Below are 24,565 nucleotides of genomic sequence, written 5' to 3'. Positions count from 1 at the left end.
TGATATTGATACACAATATATGTTATCTATCTATCTGTCTATCTATCTATCTGTCTGTCTACCTATGTATATCTATCTATCTATCTATCTATCTATCTATCTATCTATCTATCTATCTGTCTGTCTGTCTACCTACCTATCGATCTATCTATCTATCTATCTGTCTACCTATCTATATCTGTCTGTCTATCTGTCTATCTATCTATCTGTCTACCTACCTATCGATCTATCTATCTATCTATCTATCTGTCTACCTATCTATATCTGTCTGTCTATCTGTCTATCTATCTACCTATCTATCTATCTGTCTATCTGTCTACCTATCTATATCTGTCTGTCTATCTATCTACCTATCTATCGATCGATCTATCTGTCTACCTATCTATATCTGTCTGTCTATCTGTCTATCTATCTACCTATCTATCGATCGATCTATCTATCTGTCTACCTATCTATATCTGTCTGTCTATCTGTCTATCTATCTATCTATTGGAACTGCACTTGCGTCAGTTAGATCTAGTGTGCGGGCGTGGAAGATGCTGCCTTAAATGCTTCTTCCAAGTTCAGACCTTTAATGACCCGTTGTTCATTCATTCATTCATTCCTTCATTCATCCTTTCAGTCATTCGTTGATGTTTGAAACCAATATTATCAAAGGCGACAGAATGTTATTGTTTATGACAAGATAATTGTCACTATTTTACACAATTTTAACTTCGAACGGGCCCGGGCCTGGGACCTTTCTGTGTGGAGTTTGCATGTTCTCCCTGTGTCTGCGTGGGTTCTCTCCGGGTTCTCCGGCTTCCTCCCACACTCCAAAAACATGCATGTGAGGTCAATTGAACATTCTAAATTGTCAGTAGGTGTGCATGTGAGTGTGAATGGTTGTCTGTTTCTGCTTTCTTTTCCCTGCGATGAACTGGCGACTTGTCCAGGGTGTCACCCTGCCTTCGCCCTAAGACAGCTGGGATAGGCTCCACCAGACCCCTGTGACCCTGAATAGGAATAAGCGGGTATAGAAGATGAATGAATGAATGAATGAATGAATGAATGAATGAACTTCGAAAGGACATTTTTTTTTTTTTTTAAAGAAAACATACATATATATCGGTAGTATACAACCGTAATTTGTTAAATAATATTAAATTAGTCAAAGAAATACGTCTAAAATAAACTGAATTGTACATACTGGTTACATTTAGAGGCGTTCAGAGATTTCTTTTTAACAGGTCGTGGTAATTCTGTACTTCCATGTGAAAAAAGAAAGAAAAAAAGATCGCTGTACCAAGAGGGGTTAAATTTTTTCCCATAGCACGGGAACGTAACAGGAAAGGCGCGCTCCCCGGACTGCTTGTTGTTGGTAGTCGAGCTGTCAGTTGCAAGGGACGAGGTAGCGGGACCGTGAACGCATCTGGACGAACATTCGTTCGCCCGCGTCTTATTTGACTGCAACAGAATCAAGTGTCCTGCCGAACGAAACAACTCTTGGTTTTTTTTTCTCGCGCAAAAATTGTTCGGGTTTCACTTTTTCGGCGGGGCACTTTTGCCATTATGCGGGGCTTCAGCTAGCTAACGCTAGCCTAGCGCGCGTCTCAGTTTCACGGCCAAGTAGCGGAGTCCGGGCTTCGTCTCTCCGGCAGCGGCAGCGGCTTCAAACCCCCGGCGAAACATGGAGAGGCGAAGCCGTTTGGTGGAACTGTACCACTACTTGCAGGAGCCGCACATTGTTGCTCGTTTTCAGCAAAGGTGCGGCGTTCAGGGGACCTTTTCCAGAACCGTCTCTGCTGCTAGCAGCAGCGCGTCAGCGGACCGCACACACTCGCTCAACAACGGGGCTTGCAGCCATCACATCTCGGGGGGAAATGATCATCAAAATGTGGACTTATTCACAGCCGGTGACGGCCAACACGGGCACACCACCACCACCACGACGACGCCAGGCGTTCGAAAGAGGACGGTCGAACCGAGCCCCGTGAAAAGTGGCGCCGAAGAAGGAGAAGAAGACGACGACCGTTCCCCGCAGAACGGTGCGGTGATGTCCAAAGCGACCGCCGGCGGTGATGCGGTTTGCCCGGGCGGTGACGGGCAGACCGACCCGGGGGCCGACGGAAGCGATAAAAGCAGCCTGAACACCGCCGCAGGCAGCAGCACGTTGAAGCCCCTTCGCAAGAACTCCCTGACGGGCGACGCCGGGCAGGAGTTCGTGATCGAGAACCGCTTCTTGTACTACTTGTTCACGTTCGGAACCGAGCTGGGAAACGAGCTCTTCTATATCATCTTCTTCCCGTTCATCATGTGGAACGTGGACGTGTTGGTGAGCAGGAAGCTGATCATGGTGTGGGTCTGGGTCATGTACCTCGGCCAGTGCACCAAGGATGTGATCCGGTGGCCCCGACCCGCCTCGCCCCCTGTGGTCAAGGTGGAGATGTTCTACAACTCGGAGTACAGCATGCCCTCCACGCATGCCATGTCGGGCACGGCCATCCCCTTCTCCCTGTTCTGCATGACCTACTGCCGGTGGGAGGTACAGTGGCCATACATCTCTTTTACTTTTACATTGTAAACTATGGCTTTGGGGTTGAAGCTTTTTGATCTCGGGGGAAAGGAAATGGTATGAATAGTCCATAAATCATAAAAGTAGCTGCATTTCAAATCACTTTACCTTGAAAATCACCTTCTCCTCCAAAATGGCCTTGATGATTTTCACTGTTAGGTTCTGCATCTTTCAGAGTCAGCTTCAAGACAGTTAGCTTTGGACAGGGCATCACACACGTTTATATGCTCTCATAATTGATCGCCGCCGTGATCTTTAGGAAAGTTGTTAATTTCGTTTTCTCCATGGACGAAAGGATAATTCTCTCTTTCAATAAAGAGCTAAATACTGCAGGGCTTCAAAGACATTGTTATAACGCTTTTGTATATTTTCAATAGATATTAAAGCGTCATGTCTCCTACATATGCCACCATAGATCGTAGTTCCCTCCTTATGAGGTGAGTCACTAAAAAACACTCCATCCATCTGCTGCTGCTCCAGCTCCCCATCTGTTACCAGTCGTAAAGTTTGCACCTCCCTGATTCACAGAAAGTCGTTGGGATTGAACTTCCCCAAATTTCTGGAACGTTGCTCACGTGCGGTTTTGCAACGCGCTCGTTTCAAAGCGCTGCCTTTTTGCTGAAGAGACAAGAACACTTTGTGCGCCAGAGAAATGTAACATCAGCTGACCTTCAACACTGCATCTGCATGCACAGGAAGGAGCAACTCAAATACATTTAGTTTTCACAACTTAACCCGTGATTACTTTCATGTTGTGCTTTCTTCAGACACAAATCCAATGTTGTGCATTGAAATGATGCTCCTGAGAGGATGTACCGCGTCAGGACTCGCTCCAACTGCTGGGTTTTACGCCTCTCAAAACCTCAACAGAAGGCTCAAAAGAAGATTCGTTCTGACGCTGTCTCTCACGTTTTTCCCCCCCGTTCTGTGAAAAGCTAATCAGCAACATTACAAAGAAACGCATTTAAACCAAAATGACCATCAAGCGTAAGAACCTACAAGGGAAAATTGGATCTCAACTTGTTTTTTCGTCAGCCGGGACAAGATTTAAACAAAAGATATGCATCTACAGTTGCCATTCTGTATGCTTGTTGTTCCCATTTGAAACTAAATCCTAAATCCCCATCTGCATCTTAAAGCTTCAATTCAACAAGACTCAACACATGACTGATGTGTGTCTCTGGCTTTTGCAATGTAGCCTCTGCAGCTGCAGCAAAGTCTGCTGCTGAGTGGGGGCGGCTTAATGGGTAGCGGCAGCGAGAAGATAAAGTTCGCTGGCCTGACTAAATCTCTGAAGTCATCTTTATGTGTTGATTCCAGTCCCGTTTATATACGTTTTCATTTAAACACTGCATGGGAGAATAACGTCATCATAAAATTTTAAAGCGCATATTATTTAGGTCATGGTCAACCGTCACTGGTGCTCCCTATTGAGAAGAAAGAAGAATGCTTTATTAATCCCTCACTGGGGAGATTTGCTGAGCTACAGCAGCGTTCAAAGAGCGGGAGAGAAAAAAAATGATAATGTTTAAGGCATAAAAAATAATAAAAATTAACATTTCTATAAAGATGTGAGCTAATCACTGTTCTGCTAGAAATTAACAAGTCAGTCTGTGCCTCTTCTGTTCTCTCATATTGGTTAAAATCAGTCAAATATTCCTAGGTTGATCAATCCAGTGCTGTTCCATGGCTGCGAAACATTTCTTTTGCAAGTTAAACTCTTTTCTTTTCTTTTCTTCCTCCTACTCAGGGAGTAGGAACAATACCTCATTGTGCTCAGTCTATAAAAGCCAACAAAAGCCCTTACATTGCTTATAATCTCAACAGTGAACCAACAAACCCATGGGAAGTCTGTTTCACTCTTAAAAGAACTTTTGAAGAAAAAGAAGAAGAACACTGAATGTGTTTTAAAGTGACTTTACTTTATAACTTTGCAGTCGTCACACATCAGAAATACCAACAGTAAAGTAAGAAGGTTTGTCCAGACTGAAATGTTCTAAGAACTAAGATAAGAAAAGATAAGATAGTCCTTTATTAGTCCCACATGGGGACATTGCCGTGTTGCAAGCAGCCTAGTTTACGCAAAATCCAAGGTTGAAACAAGACTATAAATTGCAAAATAGAATAAAAAAAGAATAGAATAACATTACAAAAAATGGAAATAGATGAAAAATAAGAAGTGCACACACAAGAGAAACACGAGCAATGTAAACAAAACCGCAGGACACCGTAGCAGCATGGCAGTGTGGTCCATGTACCATGTTCACATATTGCACACGTTGATGGGAATGGGTTAGAAAATTGCAACTGACATTTGTTCAAAACCCAACTAACATCACTGTGCATCCCAAGGAGGCGAGCAGGCAGCCATCCTCCCTGGAACACAAGGCATGGAGTGCTGGTTTGCCCTCATGATTCTGCTTTGATTCACCTAGAGGAGAAGTAATTGATCAGTGCGCCAGTATCTGCAAGCTTTAGGAATGTTAAATTAGTCTGCAGTTGCCTGCGTTAACGTGGCTTTGTGCTGCCATGACTGGATCAGTTTACGGGAAGAGCGCAAAGGAAATAGTCCGAAGTCGTAAATGGGAAAGTGTTGGGATCCCAGTGTTGTGGTTTTTGCGGGTAGAGCAGAGGTACCTATCTGTCTGCCACTGCAGGAGATAAGCCAAACCCCAGTGACCTCCTAGTGAGAGACTCCAAGATAAGCCAGATTTAGTGTCTATCTCATTGACAGCCAATGATGTTCATGCCAAGTGTGTGCACGTATAAGCAGTGTTTAGCCATTGACATACAGTATAATCTTTACACAAAACAATCGCTATTCAAAGCCTTGCAGCCCACCGAGCGGTCTGGAGCAGCAGATAAGACCACCCACTGCCCCACCGCTAACACGCATCTATATGGGATGAAAATAGGGTTGAAACTTGAACATAGGTTTTGTTTTACCGAAAAATATTCCAGAGGTCTCTCCACCGACCCGGAGAATATGAAAATATTCCTGCACAATGCATCCAACCATCAGGGATAGACATGAACAAATGTATGAGATTGTTTTGGTTTGGGTCATTCATCATTTATCATCGTAATGTATTTGTGAAGATGGACACTAAATTATTCACATCTTCGATGCATATCGGTAAATCTGAAAAGCTATAACTTTACAGGATTCGGGCACTGAAAATTCAGAGTAAGAGCTTGAGATCCAGCTCCTGTTCTTTCCAACTGGGGCAGAGCAATGTATCACTCTGCTTCAAACTAAGGATGTTTAAATCTCTGGGGTAGTGATTTGGCTGATGCTAAACAAACTGCTCTCTGCTTACTGTTCGAGAAACAAATGTTACAAAAACCATACAAACAAAAAAACATGTGGAACTTCAATTTTCAATTCCAATAAAAAGTCAAATTCTAAAAACGGTTCTGGGTGATGATTTCTTAGTGAAAAATAGGAGTTCAAACGTCATTTTTGTTGGAACCGAAATACATGTGGTGCGGAACAGGGGCTGCTAGCAATGTTAGCACTAGTTGTGACTGATGTTGACACGCTGGGGCTTGATGGCTGTGACCGCAACACAAGTCTACTTTGTCCCAGAAGTTTTGTCAGAATACTTGCGCAGCCTGTTTTGCAGCTAAGTAGCTTCCTGATTGTACTGTACTTGACTTTTCACTGCTTTCTCTTTCAAAGTGAAGCCAAACCTTTGAGCGCTTGCCACAGCCTACCTTGCACTCTTCTTTCTACGACGTTGATTTGCAGACAGATGTGTCTCAAAATGTTAGTTGCCGCTGCATGAATGGTGACTAGCGGGCCGAGGAACAGATAAGAACAACCCAAGTTGAATGGGTACCAAGTACTAATGAAGTTATGTAATAAAGTAATTTGGTTTTCCTACGCATAGAGCAGTTCTTATATATATAATAATTATGCATAGAGCAAGGGTCTTGCTCCCAGTTGGCTGCCATCTTCTTCTTCTTCTGCCGCTTTATCTGGAGTTGGGTCACGGGTGCAGCAGTCTCAGCAGAGACACCCAGACTTCCCTGGCCCCAGTCACCTCCTCCAGCTCATCCGGCGAGACCCCAAGGTGTTCCCAGGCCAGCTGAGAGATGTAGTCCTGCCAGTGTGTGAGAGCTCTTTGGAGCTCTTTGGATACCTCTTAGATGAGGTATCCAGGGGTGTGCGCAGGCCACCGTAGTTCTCTGGCAAGCTCGGGGGAGGGAGGAGGCGTGAAAGACCGCTGCAATCCAAACTGTATCCACTCGATGTCGCTGTTTCTTCTCAAAATCTCCACATATTACACACACTTAACCTTTAAATTGAGAGCGTGTGAATGTTTTTGGGAGTACATTCCAAAGTTTTGAAACATCACTATTAGATATCAAGCATGTTTTCAGGGTATACAGCCCAGCCCTGTTTCCAACCCTGTGGGATTGTTCCAACAGAAGGCAGGCGCGCACCCTGCTGCTCGCCACAGCAGAGCAGCTCTGTGTGGCTTCTCGCTGGACGGCACAGCCTCAGATCATTTGTCCAAGCAAAGCCGAAGACTTTGGCCCTCAGACGAGCTGCAGTCAAACGGCTTTTCTCCGCTCCGCGCCTCCCTCGTGCCACCCTCCTCCGGCTCCGACGAGTAAACCAGAGCCAGATGTCGACGCGGAAGACACAGGGCTAATGGAGGGGGCGAGGCGCATGGCAGAAAAGAGCAGCTCTGGAAGAAGCGAGTGGGATGGATCGGGAGAGGAAGTAGCGGAAAGATTAGAGTTGATAGCGGATCAGTGGAGAAAAGATGAGAGCAGAAGGCCCAGAGGAGAGAGAGAGGAGCGGATTTAGGTTGAACATAAGAAGGTGGAATTAGGATGAAAGGGGAGTAAAACACAGTGAGGGCAAAGTGAGGATGGAGGAAGGGAGGGAAGAGATTAAAGGGATTAAAGATGTAAAAGAGATGGAAGAGTTGGAGTCGCTCGACTAAAAGGCTTGATTTGTGTGTGTGTGTGTGTGTGTGGGGAGGGGGGGGGGGGGGGGTTCTGAGTTTACAATTCAAAACTGCGCTGGTCTATGTTGGATATTGCAAGCGGCTGCAAGCAGCACCTGCATGGCCAGAGGGAGGTGTGCCAGCCCAGCACGGGACGTGAGGTTGTGTTCAGGGACCCCTTTGGACAGCATTGTCCACGACACGTCTCCCCACCAAATGATTCAACCTTTTGTCCCCATGTGCTTCTAATCAGAATGTGTGAAGGCGATTCCCCCCCCCCCCCCCCTCCTCATTGTTGAAAGAGGTTTCAACCAGATGGAAAGTCCAGTATTTATGCAATCAGACTACTTTGTCTTGTAATGAAGCAGTTTGTGTGGTCGCCCAGAAAACTTAATTACACAATTTACACATCACAGAGCCTGGATTTCTGTGGCGACCCACATACTTAACAAATATGTCAAAGGTCCCCACCATGTGTTGTTTGTTTAGGTTTCCAGTAAGTAGACGCTGCAAGGACTGTTGTACAAACCCACCTTCATGTCTCAGACAAAAATCCCCTTTTCTACCCTGTTGTTACACACATGCACTGTATAGTACGGTGCACTGCAATTAAAGCAGGCATTTAAAGCGAGAAGTCGGCACAAAACAGCCTTTTACCTTTTTATTTTTCTGTCCAGTTAATTCCTGCTGTAAAACAGCTTTCAATCCAATTTCCAATTTAATACAAAATCCCAAAAAATTGTTATATTTTTAATGTTGATACTTGGAAAAAAAAGCTGAACATCAAACTCGGCACCCCAGTATTTCCCCCTCGATGGAAGTTGTGAACCATGGCCTCAGCAACAGTAACATTGTGCATGTCGGCGGTGTCGGCGGTCGCCTTGGCTCCAACGCTGCCGTCGTGCCCTGCTGTTCCCAAACTGCCAGAGGTGCAGTCGTGATTGCGTGAGATCCGTCACAGAACGCTCGTGTGTGAGAGGAAATCAGAGCTCTCTCAAACAACAGGAGGCGCCCGCTGAGAGAACAAAAGGCTTTCAGCAAGTTGCCAACCTCAGCAACAATCTCTCTCTCTCTCTCTCTCTCTCTCTCTCTCTCTCTCTCTCTCTCTCTCTCTCTCCCTCTCTCCCTCTCTCCCTCTCTCTCTCTCTGTCGACTAACTTTCTTTTTTTCCTTTCTTCTCCATCCGTCCAGCATCTGTTCACTCTGCAGCCCGCTTGGTTAAAAACGGTCACCGCTTTAGAGCAGGCACAGATAGTTCCCCTGATTCCAGATGGTTTGTTGTTGTATTTGTCACAGCAGTAGAGACGACAAGAAACGACTCGCACTTAGTTAGAACATTTATTACCAGTATCGTGGCATCGGTACCGGCGTTGAGTTCTCTACTTGTACTCATAGAAAATGTGCAGATACCACAACATTGATACCAGTTGTATATTTATGTATGTATAGGACAGATTGAAATGCAAGTACCTGTGCTCTAATCTATAAGAAAGTGCTACTGGTTCATCACTATTAACGTTTATCAAAAATGTTTATCAAAAGCGACCTATTAGAAGTGTCTCGATAAAGTCGTTGCTAACATGACAGTGGATTAATACACAATACAACAGTTCAACAGCAAAATGCCACCAGAAGATAAAGTTGTTTTATGGAGGAAAACACTAAAATGTTGCTCCATTGACTCTTCCTACAACCAGCGCTAAGCTAAAACACAGACCTGAGCTAGTATAGAAGATGATTTAAAGAACTGGACTGAAGTTTCTGCTACAAAGTTACTCCCAACATGAGGACATGAACAAAAATGTCTCACTCTGGCTTCTAAGACGCGTGTTTGCGTTTAGGTTCTGCGCAACTGTGACACAGTGCAGGTGGCGCGCTGCAGTTTGGGCTCATTGGAAAACAAACGATGAGAGGGTCGCATGTGGTGCGGCAGCTTGAAGTCCGCCATCCCTCCAAAGGTTTTCCGATAAGAGAACAACAGAGTGGCAGAGAAATTTGCAAGGTCTGTTCGGCGGTCCATGACCTATTAGCTCATAGATAGTTCTATCCACTTTATTACCGCAGAGCTGCACATTGAACTTGTCGTTTTGTTATCACTTTTGATAACGCTGGTATATACAGTTCAACACTTAATAACTGTAACTAGGTATGTCCATCCAGTGTGCAGTATATTGGAGGAACTCCTCTCAAAGACGTCTTCTTGACATCACTGTTAAAAATGAGAAACCTAAGCTCTCAATACTAAAAAAAAAAACAAAAAAACAACCATAATAATAATAACTGGAAAGGATGGAACATCTTAAACCCTTTAGTCGTGTAAAAAAAGTTTTTTGTTTTTTTTTTTCAAAAGGTGCTACTGGTGCTTTCTTCAGTATCAAATGACTTCAGTTTGTAATTGCTGTCTGTTGAGAATCACCTTCCTCTTTCTTCACAGTACCCCTTCCTGCTGGGGTTCGGCCTGGCCCTCTGCTGGTGTCTGGTGGTCTGCATCAGCCGCATCTACATGGGAATGCACTCGGTCTTGGTGAGCCCTTGCATGCACTCACAGACACACACACACACACGGTGCCAGATCTATCAGTTGCAGTGTATTGGTGTCCAGTTTAGTAAGAGAGCAGACGTGTCGGGGGGCGGGGGGGGGACCAGATCCAGGCTCAGTCACCCCAGTCTGGTTCGCAAGTCAGATCTGCTATCACCTCTAGCTGCAAATGTGTGTATGTATACTTAATAAATAGGGGTGTAAATGATACATCCATCATCGTACATTTACAGTGTTGATTCATTCATTAACGCCCTACTTTGCTTTTCCTCGGCCGTGGAGCATGGAATCTCTCCCATCAGGCCGCCTTGCATTGTTGAGATGATGTCAGATCTGATTTTCAGCGGCTCGAATTCGACATTTAGGCCTTCTAGCAGCGCTTGCTGTCATCTCGCATGCTTCTGCTGCTCCATTAGAAGCTGGCCAGTAGATTGTCATTAGATTAGAATGTCATTTATGTATTTGAGGAAGAAGAAGATGACGGGTTCCTCTCGCCCACTTCCTCTCTCCCTTCATGGCGTCTCCGGCTGATTTCCTGCAGCTTTATCGTTCTCGACAGCCAATCTGGCAGCGTTTCAACGTGCTCGGGCCTGTACCCATTAATCGTTAACACAATAAACAGCTCAACCTCATATTTCTCACTGCTGGAAGTGTTGAGGGGAGCCGCTGCCTGCAGGAACCTGCTCCTGCGATGATTATCTGATGCTGCCGCATCAAGTTTTTGCTGACAGCAGGGATTTGGCTTGAATGAGATCAGGTCTGGGTAACACATGTACACTCATGAGAACCATCGTTCATTGCAGCGCCGGGATTATTGTAGGTCTCGGCCTGTCGAGGACCGAGAGTGAAATTCATGTGGAATTCAGTGGGGGGGACCGAATGTCTTTCCATTTCCCATTTTGCACATTTGCTTTTTCGTTGCGTAAGTGGAGACGACTTCATGCAAGCCGGAAAACATCTTTTTGCCAATGAGATGTTCCTCCTCACATATTGAATTTCAATCACCCTTTACTAATGCAGTATTTTTTATGTCGTTTTTTTTTTTCATTTTTAGTCAGATACACGTGGACTTCTATAGTAATCAAAAAAGTGAACTAACTCAAACAACAACTTCAAAATAGCCACCCTTCATATTAAACATGTTGAGTTATTTCACAATTTTATTTATTTGCTATACAATTACATCCATTTTGCTCTTATATTGCATGTCTTCAGTGTGTATCCAGAATTTAGAAAGCTGTAAAGACAAAGAAAAATCATTGCATGAGAAGGTGTGTCCAAACTTTTGACCAGTAGTTAAATCAACGCTTTGATTTGACTGTGACCTCCTGGAAGTTTGCTGTGTAAAAAGTGCATTCCCACAAAAAAAAATATATATATATATATTTTTTTAAAGTTGCGTTTGCCAGTCAGCTACAGTCACCATCATGAAGTTAATCTAGTCAATGTAGTTGGTCACGCCAGCTGCATTTAGGAGCTGGCAAATCACTGACAGTGACCACTGATTTGTCCGCGGGCTCCTCCATCCATGCGCACTTCAAATGAAATCTGGTTTGGTTTGGGGCAGTTTTATTCACGGGTGAATGATGTCACGGTGGGCTGCCGGGGCGACCCGTCGCCGTGGCGACGTGAATGATGTGGGAGCAGTGCGCTGGCCGTCCTCCCAGACAAACTTCAGAAGGTACGTCCACATCAGAGGGCTTCTTCGGGGCTTTTAGCGGGAGCCTGTAGGCGGCGCTGGTGGTCACGGCCGCCACCTCAGAAACCTCATGGCACATCTGTCAGCTGGGGGCTGCGTCACGTCCCGCCAGAAGTCACTGGCTCTCTCTGCGACTGTCGTCCCAGGAGAGAAAACAGTCGTGTGGATTTCTATTGATAGTGTCGTTCCACCTACCGATAAAGTGGAATGGACTTGATTGTGAAGCAATGGAAAGGCGGCTGGACTAGTCGGCCCGTCATTGACTTGCCTTTGGTCTCCAAGGCTAATGTGGCGGAGACCAAAGGCATCTGACGAGAAACCACAACTGCCGTAACACGAGGAGACCTCGGTTGGTAAATGAAGTCACGATTGTATCCTCACCTCACTGCTGCGGTCAGAAGCCGACACCGAGACGGTGTTTCATTTCAGGAAGCATTCGCCAGTGTAAACACACACCAGGTGTCTGTAGAAGTCATTAGCACGATTAAGAGCAGGAGGACACACGCAAAGGCTTCCGCAATCCAGCGTTAGAGCCCAGCAAGCCAGTCTCCACTGTATCAGGAAGAGCGGTTTGAGGTCATCTCTTCAACGACGAGCCTGCTGAATTACAAAGATGGCTGTGAAATGTGGCAAACTACACTTTTAGTACAGGCGCAATAAAACACTTATTTAACACTTAGGCAGATTTCTACGTAATTTGTATTATATATATATATACTATTTATTATATAGTACATATATATATTTATATATATTGAATTTATTTACCTACGTGTTACAGATTACTCATGCCATTATCTGGCATCTTATCTCAACTATTACAGATATAAAGTTGTGCAGTCAACTGATAATTAAACGATCAAAAGTCAACGTATGAATAATATGTGACCTCATCGTACCACTCCTGTTTCCTGTGTCTCAGCTATCACTGTGTCATGGACTATACCACAGCCAATAAGGGGCAAGACAGAGCCAGCCTCGGTCTTCCTTCCTCCTTCCTTCCACGTGCTATCCATTGTTGAGGCTACGTCATGTGTTCCTTCAAGGAAGCTTTCCGCCCACCTCGACGGTCTTCACCTGTTTGGATCTTGACTTAAACTTGGGTTTAACTCCCGTGAGTTTGTGCAAGGCCATTAGGCAAGGGGTCAATAACCCAGAGGACATCTCTGCAGTGATTCAGCCTGCAGCAGTGTGGACCTGTAGTGCACCCAGACAACAGGTCTCTGCCAGTTTGTGACGCAAACTCAGTGACTCAAGCTGTCTGTCAAGGGTTAATGACTAACTTTGAGATAAGTGAATGCACCGCTGTGTGTGCTCAAGCATCTAAGTAGATGTTTGAAGTGTAGCAGGCCAGTGGTTGTTATCTGGACAAGATGTACTCTGGGGGCCCACCAGCGCCGGGAGTCGGTGGAGCTACGTCGTCAAACAGTTTGAATGATTGCATTCTCATTCCAGGGAAGTACGTTGCTGAGCACACAGCAAAGACTATTAAAAGTTCATTTACATTCTCCACCCTTTGCACACACAGCTGACTCTATATACACTTGGACAAAATGCATTCAGAAGCCAAACCATTTGCCCCCTGGTGGCTGGCTGCAGGACAGGTCCTGAACACCTTCCATTGTATTCAACTAAAATCATACAAATACGAGAATACAACTCCTCTAATTAGGAATGTAGTAGTGTTGTTGATGTTACAGTATCGTCAGCGCAGGGTATCTTTAAAAACTGTTTTGATATTGGTTCCAGAACAATACGTTTTTGATAGCAGGACAAAAATACATTGCCATTACAGCACAAAGCTACATCTACATATCTTTTAACATAAAATTTTCGAGTATCTTTAGTTCACGTACTTACAACGTGAATGCCAACGTATTATCAAGTAGCTATCAAGCCTGTTGCGTGGAAGCACGTTTGTCGACGGGATTTATGTTTTTCAAGGGGTTAAATGGTTGTGCAAGTGGCTTGGTGGTAGGTAAGGTAGAAGTACTGCTCGAGAAAGAGGTCTGCCAAAACTGTTTCAAGCTTTGTGCCCTTTATGTGTCAGTGAAAACGCAGCCAACTGTCACTTATTGACCCGAGCTGCAAACAAATGACCTGGACGACCTTTGTTCCTGGTGTGTAGTGGCGTGCCAAGCTCAACAGTTTCCTATTTCCTGTAAACCCCCTGTCGTCCTTGCACGGAAAACACAGCAATAAATATTTTCATGACGAAAAAAACACTTTAAAAAAAACCCGATAGGGGACCTATCTTAATGAAGACGTCGTTCCCCTTTTACTGCTTACCTCGATGTGGTGGGGAACCTTGGGTGACTCTATGGCCCTGTTTGCACTTGGTCATTTCATGCGTTTTTCGTATTCCGATCGGCAAAAAACACACCAAGTAACCAAGTGCAAACAGTCCAAATCCGTTTTTGTCATCCGAATACAAGGTAGTCGCATCGCATGAAAACGCATTCGTCACGGACGTGCCAACAGAATGCCAGCTCAGTCCACATTAAGGACCGCCTACTCCACTCACCTCTCCCGTGTACGCACTTGGTCGGCGCCCCACCTCCCGGCGTCGTCATTATAAAGTTACAAACAAGAAGCGGAAACAAATCATTTTTGTTAGACTCGTTTATTAGGATACTAATAAATTTCATTCCGCATTAGCGTATTTTGTCAGCGGAGCAGCGGTCGCAGTTTCCCCAACATATGAGATTAAATGTGCGACGTTTCATCCGAAAATTTGCCAGCCACTGTTGATCCGAAAATAAAGTCTTCGCCACTCTGTCGCACCAGTCGTTACTCCTCGTTCGGATCCATACGAGTTGCAGTAGAATTAAAACGAGTGACTCGATATAGTCCGCAAACAGGAAGTTGATTCTTATTTTCTGTCATGTAAAACTAGCATTGGTTTTGCGCTTTACTGGCCCCAGGGGGGGTGTAATGCGATCACAAATGGCACGCTCGAGACGCATGTTAATGCTACGTGCGAACAGACGCTTCGAGATCCGTTCTCGTGATCCAATCCCCCAAAACAGTTACAAGTGACCAAGTGCAAACAGGGCCTATGACCCGGACAGCTAGACCAACTGGGGCTCAGTCCCTGGCAGGTTCAACCAAGTCGGGCAAGTATTCCGTGGGAAAGTCCAGAGTCCAGACCAAAATTAGTGCCCTGGCCTGGTCCTCCAGGTTGGGGGTTGGACGTAGGACCAACAACCCGATTCTGTAAAAAAAAAAAAAACATGGAGGGAAAGTTAGAAGACGGTGGAAACATTTGGTCAATGACCTCTGTTCCGAAAGGAATGGAAAGGCCCGAGTGAGTAAGACAAAGACTCCATGTACAGTTGTGCGTTGTTTGGACGTCCATTTTTTTTTGCCAACTGCACCAAACCGCTACCAAATCGCTCTCTGACCACCCCTCCCCCGTCTCGGTTTCTGTCCCGTGCAGGACGTCATCGCCGGCGTCCTCTACAGCGGCCTCATCCTGCTGCTCTTCCTGCCCACGCTGGACTCCATCGACGCCTACTACCTGAGCGGCCGCCACGCCCCGCTGGTCATCGTGGCCCTCCACCTGGGCATGGGCCTCTTCTCCTTCACCCTGGACACCTGGAGCACCTCGCGGGGCGACACCGCCCAGATCCTGGCCACGGGCGCCGGCGTGGCCCTGGCCTCCCACGTCAACCACCTCCTGGGCCTGCTGCCCGATCCCACGCCCGACCAGCTGCCCCTCACCATGCCCGCCCTCAGCGCCGGGCTGGTGGGCGGCGCCATGCTGCGGCACACCGTGGGCGTGCTGGTGCTCATGGCCACGCGGGCACTGATGAAAGCAGTGACCATTCCGGCCGTGTGCTGGGCGACCGGGGTTCCTGGCACCGACGTGAGGAAAGCCCGGCAGAACATGAAGGTGGAGCTGCCGTACCGCTACATCGTCTACGGAACCATGGGCTTCAACGTGCTCTTCCTGGTCCCACTTCTCTTCGGGTATTTGCAGCTCGCCTGACTGGCCAAGTGACTCTTGGAACAAGACCTTCGCGCGATGCCCATCCCGGACCCAGAAACATTCCCGACGGCCGGGATCAGCCAGCACTTTGGCCTCGACTGTTATCCACAGTCGAATTATCCACATCCGAGCATTTCACTTGGCCATTTTATCGGTTTCTGTTTTTGAAGAGTTCACGGAAGCACGCGCACAACTTTGAGGGTAAAACCTTAATCCCAGCGTCAAGCGATCTCTGTTGGGACCCCCAGGACTTTGTTCCTCTGGAATTCCTTCTACGGTCATGTTTGTTTCTTTTCAGCGTCGACGTACAGCAATAGGATACTTTTGATTTCATGTTTTTTTTTTTTAAAGTTCTGATCTTAACATCTATGGCCCTTATTTGCAACGGATGCCTCCTCTCCCCCTTTTATTCGATGCGCTTGAACTTTGCGTGACCAGAGTAGAACGATGTAAGTGTGCATCCCCGATGACTCTTCCCATTCTTGCGTGTGATCGATTGTTCTTCCCGTCAGGAGTTAATGAGCGGGCACATACTTCATGATTCAGGAGGACAAGCGGAAATTCTCACTTTGCTTGGGAAGCCGCGGACGCCCGGACTTTTTGTCCACTCGTCCCGGCGTCATTCTTACACTGTAAACCCCACTTCCTGTTTTTCAGATGCCCCTGAATGCACAGAACCACTTCCAGGCCCACAGGAAGACGATTTAATCTGCACACGTGTGGAGGAAGGACGATCCAGCTCAGGCATTAATAAAGACAAAAAGAAAAGAAAAACTCTACATTTTCCACAGTGTAGTCATGAACTGTATCTGCAAAGAGGGAAAACTTGAATTTTGGAAATGAAAATTTTCAGCCTAATTATTTTATCCAATGTGAACAGAGAAAAGTTGGACAGGAACCTAATGAAATGTTATATTTTTAACTTGATTATGTGATTATGTAAATCACAACTATTTCCTGTTAATTAGCTTTAAATGGTCAACAATTCTATGTTCAAATTTTTCATTTTATTCTTCCACTTTTTACCAAGTCAGCGCGAAAAATAAAAAGAGAAAATGCCATATGGACGGAGCATTCCAGCGCCGAGCTCACAAATTTAATTCAAATAACAAGACATTCTTTCAAGTCGGATTTGTCAGTCGGTTGGAAGATGCGTCAGGTTGCAACATGGCAGCAGATGACAAACTCATTTTTCCATCACAGCTCAGGTGTTTTTGCTTTTGTCTTATACAATTTTTTTTTTATTGTTTTGCTTTGGATTTGCATCTGATTTTTTATACATACATATATATATATATATATATATGTATATATGTATGTATAGATATGTATATGTATATATATGTATGTATATATGTATTTATACATATATATGTGTATATATGTGTATATATATATACATATATATATATGTATGTATATGTATAGCTATGTATATGTGTATATATATATGTATATATATGTATATGTGTATATATATATATATATATACATATATATATATGTATATGTATATGTGTGTATATATATATATATATATATATACATATATATATATGTATATATATATATATATATACATATATATATATATATACATATATATATATGTATATGTATATGTGTGTATATATATATATATATATATATATATACATATATATATATACATATACATATATATATATATATATATGTATATACATATACATATATATATATACATATACATATATATATATATATACATATATATATACATATATATATATGTATATGTATATGTGTATATATATATATATATATATATATATATATATAAAAGGCGGTAACAAGACATCTGTGCTCACACATTCCTCTCACTAGTTGTGGGGGAGGTGCCTTGTTTGAGGGCTTTCAGGTGTTGCTGGTGACATTTCACCTCAAAACTAAAACTTTATAAGTATGTAAATAGATATGGTACTGTCCTTTGATTTTTTTATTATTATTATTATAATTATTATTTCTATTATTTTTAGATAAATGCACTGTTCCCTAAATGCACTGCCCTCCCCTGGTTAGGCAGGAAAGTTTGAAGTGGGTCCTAAACGTTTCATTTTTTGGGTTGACTTGAGTTTGTTCAGTCCTTTAGGCAGTAGTGGATTGAACTGTTGAGGCACATATTTTGTTTTTCCACATTCAAATTAATGTTTGCGAAAAGAAAAATTTTTTTTGCATTGCATAGGTTCCCTGTGTTGGTGACGGTTTAGTTTGCTGAGTGAGTGAAAAACCTCTGATGAGGGTGACGTTGTTCAATGGAGGAAACACACAAGAGAAGCTTCCATTTACAAAAACAAAAGCCATCAAAATGATTGAGTTTGTCTATGAAGACCATGTTTCGCAGCAGCGTAGTGTCACCACGTCATTTGTTCAAGTACAAGATTGTTCATTTATTCACGACGTGTTTTAAATGTCCGAAATTAGCTTCTGCGCTAAATTAACTACTGTGTTTCTGTACAGCAGAAGTCTGATTATTATTATTATTTTTGTTATTATTATTATCATTACTATTATTGTTACTTCTGTCACTTTGTCCACTCGTCATGTTTAATTTTACATCGCGGGTAAATGGATTGTTGCGAACATGCGGCTTTAAAGTGCAGTCTGAAGTGGTCTGGACCTCCTGTGTTGAGCGGCAGCGTGATTGGCTGGAAGCCCCCGGACAAACAAGCAAACGGAGGTTGAACAGTAAAAGAAGGAGCGGCTTGGCTGGAGCCTCGATCCCGCTGGGGTCCCACTGGGGTCCCACTGGGGTCCTGCCGGGGTCCTGCTGGGGTCCTGCTGGGATCGGTCGGTCTGGCGGAGGTTTAGGCGTCGCCGCTGTTTGACTCGCCGTTTCACTTCCTGTGGCCTTTCTTTGTGGCACAATCCCAATTCTTTTGATTGTTGCTGTTCCCTTTTTTTCCCCCTCTTGTGTGAACGTGGATATCTGTGTGTCCGTGAACCAGGAAGCTCGCTCTTTGTTTCTGCAGAACTGCTGCAGAACTCACGCTGCCGCTCTGGATGGAAACACAATGTCAGCCGGTGGCCGCTCATCAAATGGTTTTGATGCTGAAGCTAAAAAAAAACTTTCGAAGAACATTTCCAGGCCCCGGTTTTTGCCGGGATTGTCTGGAAAGGTTTTTTCAGAATAAATGAAGAGATGACTAAATAAGATGAAACCAAAATATATTTTTCTTTCAACTCCATTTTGTCTGTGGCAGCTACAAAACGAGTTTCAATGCCCAGAGTTTTTGTTTTTTTAAACTCAAACAATTTTAACGACTAAAACGTTTCTGTTTTTTTCTTTCTTTTCCTTCTCGTAAAGCTGCATTTCCTACATTCTTTCCATGTGTTTGCACTCGACCAGATTCGTGGATCGTGCACCGCCTTTGGAAAAGCACCTGTGACGTTTCATTCCACATTTGTCAAAACTAAATAGGTTTGGCTTAATATATACACTACAAGTCAACAGTTTGGACTCACCCTGTGAACTGAATGTCTTTTCTTTCATTCTCATGACTGTTGACATTGCAGTTTCTCACTGAAGGCATCAAAACTACGTATGAACGCACATGGAATTATGTAGGAATCAATAAAAGTGCAAAATAACTCAAACACCCTTTATATTTAAGTTCTTCAAAATAGCCACCGTTCATAAAAGCAAACTTAGAGTTATTGTTGTTTTGTTTTTTTTAAAGGTGATGAACCTGCGTGATCTCTTTTCTATAAGACCACTTTTCTACGATAATCAATTGTTACTCTGACCAAATGAGGTGTTTGTGACTGTCAGCCTGTAGCCTGCTGGGTGGAACCTCCTCCATGCTTTCCTTCCCTTTGAGTGCCTTTTACTGTCCAACAGAGAGAAGTATGCGAACTGTGCTCCCAGCGTTCTTCCCCTCTCCCCTCCTCCTCCTCCTCTTCCTCCTCTTCCTCCTCCTGTTGCCTTTTGCACTTTGTAGCTCTTTCTATTTTGTGTGTATCTGCAGGGACGGGGAGTGAACGAAAAACTTCCCGATTCATTGATCAGTTTTAGAATTCTCAGAACTCGAGTATCCTGCACTGCCTTTATATGAGTGAGCAAAACAGCAAGTCACTGTATTTCACACTTAAGTCTATTGTTCATGTCAACAGAAATTTAAGATATTTGACCCTTTGACCCTCACTCACGTTTTTTGCATTCCTTGATTTCTTTTTTTTTTTTTTTTTGCATGAGAAATATGTGTTAATGACCTGATGAGCTTTTTGTCTGTTTGCCCCGAACCAAATAAATCTGCCCGCCATCCTTTGTCAGTGGTTTTGCTTGACTTTTCACAGAGCTTTATTTCTCATCGTCTGGAACAACCAACACGGTGGTACAGTGGTTAGCAGGTCCACACACACACACGCACACACATTGTTCCGTTATGTGCAATAAAATCTTTGTGTTTAGCCAATAGAGGGAAGCGAACCATCAGGTGTGTTTTGATTGGTTTATTACATCTAGTTCAAAATGGCTACTGACTAAAAAAACCCGAAAAATACCAGCATAGAAATTTCCGACATCTAACCCCAAAATCTGAACTGTTGTTGACCAGTTTTGGAAATGACTCGTGGATCCTCTTTGTCGTTGTTGTGTGGCTGCGATGAGATTCTCATGCTGGTTATTTGGAGCACTGGGCAACTATTCAAAACTTTTCCTTTGGGTCCTGGAACCTAAAACCAACATGGGAAACCTCATCCACCAGGAAGTCAGGCTTCATATGGGGCCTTTCTGTTTTAATAATGGCACAGGGTGGTTTTTCATCATGTCTTCACCTGCACTGCACTGCACTGCAGTGTGTCTCTGCTGCTGCTGCTGCTGCTGCTGCTGCACTTCATACCCAGATGGTGACGGGACGTCGGACAGCCAGTTTTCCACGTGGCTCTGCCAAAGCTTCCTGGCTGCAGTGACGGAGACAGATTGCAGTCGCTGTCATTAATATCAGACACATTTCTCCTCTTCTTTTTCCTTCAGCCTCATAAAGTAAATGCACAGTAGGTGAACTGTGTTGAACTGTGTATGTACTTTTTTTTTTTTTTTTAAATGAGAAGTTATCTGTTAATAAGATGTCAATATAGATAAACAGCATTACAGAAACGATTGAATGATTTGTTTTTTCACCTTTTGTGTCTCAGCCTAATGATGATTGCATCAAAGATGTTCAGATTACAATCTTTTTTTTCTTCTTTTTTTTTTGCGATTTGGCTGGACTATCTCTCGGGTCAACTGGAAACCTATTCTGAAAAGCTTTGTTGACAGGGGAAGCCGTCTACTGCCCCCTGCTGGAGTACTGGGGACTCAAAATGAAAAAGAAATTCAAAAATGTCAGCGAGTGTAATTCTTTCGTACAAAAATGTATTAAATATTAAAAAAAAAAAAAAAAGTAGTACCAATACAATACAGATTCATTGTGTTTGCTGGTGGAAACCGTAACAAAACCCAAAGCCATAAAAAAAAAATAGTAAAAGGAACGCGTCCAGCAGCCGTGTCCAACAAGAGCGGAACCATTTAATGAGAAGTATTTCTACCCGACTGATAATATTGTGACACACGCACCGTCCATGCCTGCTGCGCCATGAAGAGGACGCAGCGATGGTGGGGAGAAAACGTTAGTGTTTAATGGTCGAACTTTTAATTAGCAACCTTGTTGTTGTAAAAGATGACAGTTAGAGTGGTGAGAATATTTCGGGATGTGTGCAAGTCGTCCATACATTTGACCATTGTTGTTTTATAAATCCGTGTTTCTGGCGAAAGGTAAGTTGAAAACTTCCAGACCGTGACTTGTCACATGCTTAGACGAGATGTTTACATTATCAGATCAATTACTGTTAGTTTGGTTTTAGCTATGATTTAAGCAATATTTCTAAAAATAAATACGACGTTATTAGTTAATGAATAGACGTTTTGCATTTTCTAAATATAACGCTATTGCTACATGTGACATTGTTGCTTGCATGTATGATCGGAATCATGGTTTAGAATTTAATTTATGTAAATCTTTATATGTGTGTGTATGTATGTATGTATGTATGTATGTATGTATTTATATGTATATGTGTATATGTATATATGTATATATATGTGTATATGTATATATATGTGTATATGTATATATATATATATATATATATATGTATATGTATATATATGTGTATATGTATATATATATATATATTTATATATATATATGTATATATATATATGTATATATATATATATATATATATATACGTATATATATATATATATATACGTATATATATATATATATATACGTATATATATATGTATATATATATATATATATATATATATATATATATATATATATACATATATATATGTATGTGTATATATGTATATATATATATATATATATATATACATATATATATGTATGTGTATATATGTATATATGTATATATACGTATATATATGTATGTGTGTATATATATATATATATGTGTGTGTGTGTGTGTATTTATGTATGTATTTATTTGTGTGTTTGTGTCTGTGTATTTATGTGTGTGTGTATATTTATATATATATATATATACATATATATGTGTGTGTGTGTGTGTGTGTATTTATGTATGTATATGTATGTGTTTTTGTGACTGCATATTTGTGTGTGTATGTACATACACACACACACACACACATCCATAAACCTACATATGCACAAGACCATCTACCTGTGTATTCATATGATGTACGAATACTGCAGTGTAACTTGTCCATTTTGACTTCTCTTGAAGTGCTGGTGGGTCACCGCTGCCACGCAGAACCATCATGGAGGGTTTGGAGGAGAAGCTGCAGGTTCTGTCCATCTCACGGCGCTCTCGCAGTCAGAACCGGACCTACGTGCTGGACGTGGCCCTGCAGCCCAGCGGCCTGCTGGCTGTCAGCTGCTCCGACTTCACCGTGCGCCTCCACAGCAAGGAGACCCTGAGCCTGGTGGCAGAGCAGCATGGCCACAAGGGGGCGCTCTGCGGAGTGCGCTTCTCCCGCACCTCCCCCCACCTCCTCTACTCGGGCTCCGCCGACGGCACCGTGCGAGTGTGGGACGTCCGCGAGGCGGCGGCGGCGGAGGAGGTGCAGCTCTTCAGGAGCGACCCGTCGCACGTCTACTGCAGCTTCGACCTGAACGCCGGCGGCACGCTGCTGTGCGCCGGCACCGAGAAGGTGGACGATGAGGACAGCTTCCTGGTGTTCTGGGACGTGCGGCGGCCCGGGGCGGCGCCGCTCGGCGTCTACTCGGAGTCGCACAGCGACGACGTCACCCAGGTTCGCTTCCACCCCGTGGACGGGAACCGCCTGGCCACGGGCTCCACCGACGGCCTGGTCAACGTGTTCGACCTGAGCCGCGGCGCAGAGGACGACGCCCTGCTGGCCACCTGCAACAGCGACTCGTCGGCCGGCGCCATCTGCTGGTGCGGCGCCGATTACGCGCGGCTGCTGTGCCTGAGCCACGACGAGGGGCTGCACCTGTGGGACCTGCAGCAGCTCCACACCGACCAGCCCCTCACCGTCTTCAGCACCCGGGACGCACGCAGCCTGGCGGGGGCGCTGCAGGGCTCCCTGGATTACCTGGTGGGCGGTGCCTGGCTGGAGGAGGCCGGGAAGCTGCTGGTGGTGGGCGGACAGAGCGGCGAGCAGAGCGGCGAGCAGAGCGGCGAGCGGCTCCACCTGCTGGAGTGTGACGGTGAGGGGCTGCGGCTCCTCGGGAGCCTCCGGGGCGGCCACACCTCCACGGTGCGCTGCTTCTCCTGGGACGCAGCGCAGGAGGCCCTGGTCACCGGGGGGGAGGACGGCCAGCTGCTGCTCTGGACAGCAGGTGGCGGCGGCGAGGAGGGGAGGAAGGAGTCGGCCAAGAGCCGGTCGGCCCTGAGCCTCAAGTCCAGGCCGCACAAGAAGCACAGCTATCACAGAGAGAAGAAGCCGGGAGGAAAATGTCCAAACGCTCGTTCAGACGACTTTTAACCTCTTTGCCAAGACTCCATCTCGGAGGAAGACGGAGAACTTCTTTTAACAATGACATTTTTTGCTGCACGTCAAGAAGGTTTTCAGAGTCGAGGAAGACGTCTGACGCAGTGGAACTGTGTTCTTGCTCTGAGTTGTTGCTCCTCTCTTGCTTGTTTCAACTCCAAAAGGACGAGGTGTGAAACTATGAAGTCCTCTGTATTAATTTAGTAGGGTTGAGTTGAGGTGAGGTGACTGGACTTGTTCTTGCCATCTTGTTTGGCCTCTCATCCAATAGTTTTCTTCAGGTCTTCAGTTCGACCTGAAGAAGCCTTTGGGATGAGAGGCGAGACGTGTTGAAGGTCGCAAGAACAAATCCAGTCGCCTCAACTCAACCCTTCCACATTAAGATGACCTGGATGGCTGAGAACCTTCACAGACCTCTGGATTAAAGTCTACATTCATACATTCATACATACATATATGCGTTTGTATATGTATGTATATATGCATATATAAATATAGTACTGATTCATCTCTCTGGTGAAGGACGAGTTCTTCACCGGAGAAACATTTCCCTGAGTCGCTGTGATGTTAGAACTGCACTGTACTGTGTAGTAACCACGACGGTATTCAACTGAACCTGATAGCTTTGCTGTGGACACAGCTTGGTTCACCGTGACCTCTGACCCCACACTGCGACTGTGGGGTCACACACCCTTGGGGCATGTCTTCACTGGCCAGACCTGCTGAGCAGAAAGGCCAATGTGTGTGAATCTGTGCTTCCTCACTGCCCACACAGGCACACACACACACACA

General features: G+C 44.4%; 2 protein-coding genes across 2 annotated transcripts in view; both read left to right on the top strand.

The window, feature by feature from the left end:
* The first annotated feature begins 1,332 nt into the window (after positions 1-1,332).
* Positions 1,333-17,082, top strand: sgpp1b (sphingosine-1-phosphate phosphatase 1b). Its single transcript, XM_076027700.1, has 3 exons — positions 1,333-2,524; positions 9,950-10,039; positions 15,193-17,082. The coding sequence occupies exons 1-3, from the start codon at positions 1,670-1,672 to the stop codon at positions 15,742-15,744; spliced, it is 1,497 nt and encodes a 498-aa protein (XP_075883815.1). The 5' UTR covers positions 1,333-1,669; the 3' UTR covers positions 15,745-17,082.
* A 4,250-nt stretch (positions 17,083-21,332) lies between these two features.
* The window catches only part of wdr89 (WD repeat domain 89), a 4,684-nt gene continuing 1,451 nt past the window's right edge, over positions 21,333-24,565 (top strand). Inside the window, exons 1-2 of the mRNA XM_076027699.1 lie at positions 21,333-21,538; positions 22,543-24,565. The exon at positions 22,543-24,565 is cut by the window's right edge and continues 1,451 nt beyond it. Coding sequence (XP_075883814.1) covers positions 22,577-23,767 — 1,191 coding nt within the window. The 5' untranslated portion in view covers positions 21,333-21,538; positions 22,543-22,576 and the 3' untranslated portion in view covers positions 23,768-24,565. The remainder of the gene's footprint in view (positions 21,539-22,542) is intronic.

This window comes from Nelusetta ayraudi, unplaced genomic scaffold (genome assembly GCF_046127955.1).
Source record: "Nelusetta ayraudi isolate G7.1 ecotype Tasmania unplaced genomic scaffold, CSIRO-AGI_Nayr_v1 ptg000021l, whole genome shotgun sequence".
In the NCBI taxonomy this organism is placed as follows: Eukaryota; Metazoa; Chordata; class Actinopteri; order Tetraodontiformes; family Monacanthidae; genus Nelusetta; species Nelusetta ayraudi.
Note: the sequence above shows the minus strand (reverse complement) of the source record. Positions and strands in the feature narration are given on the sequence as shown.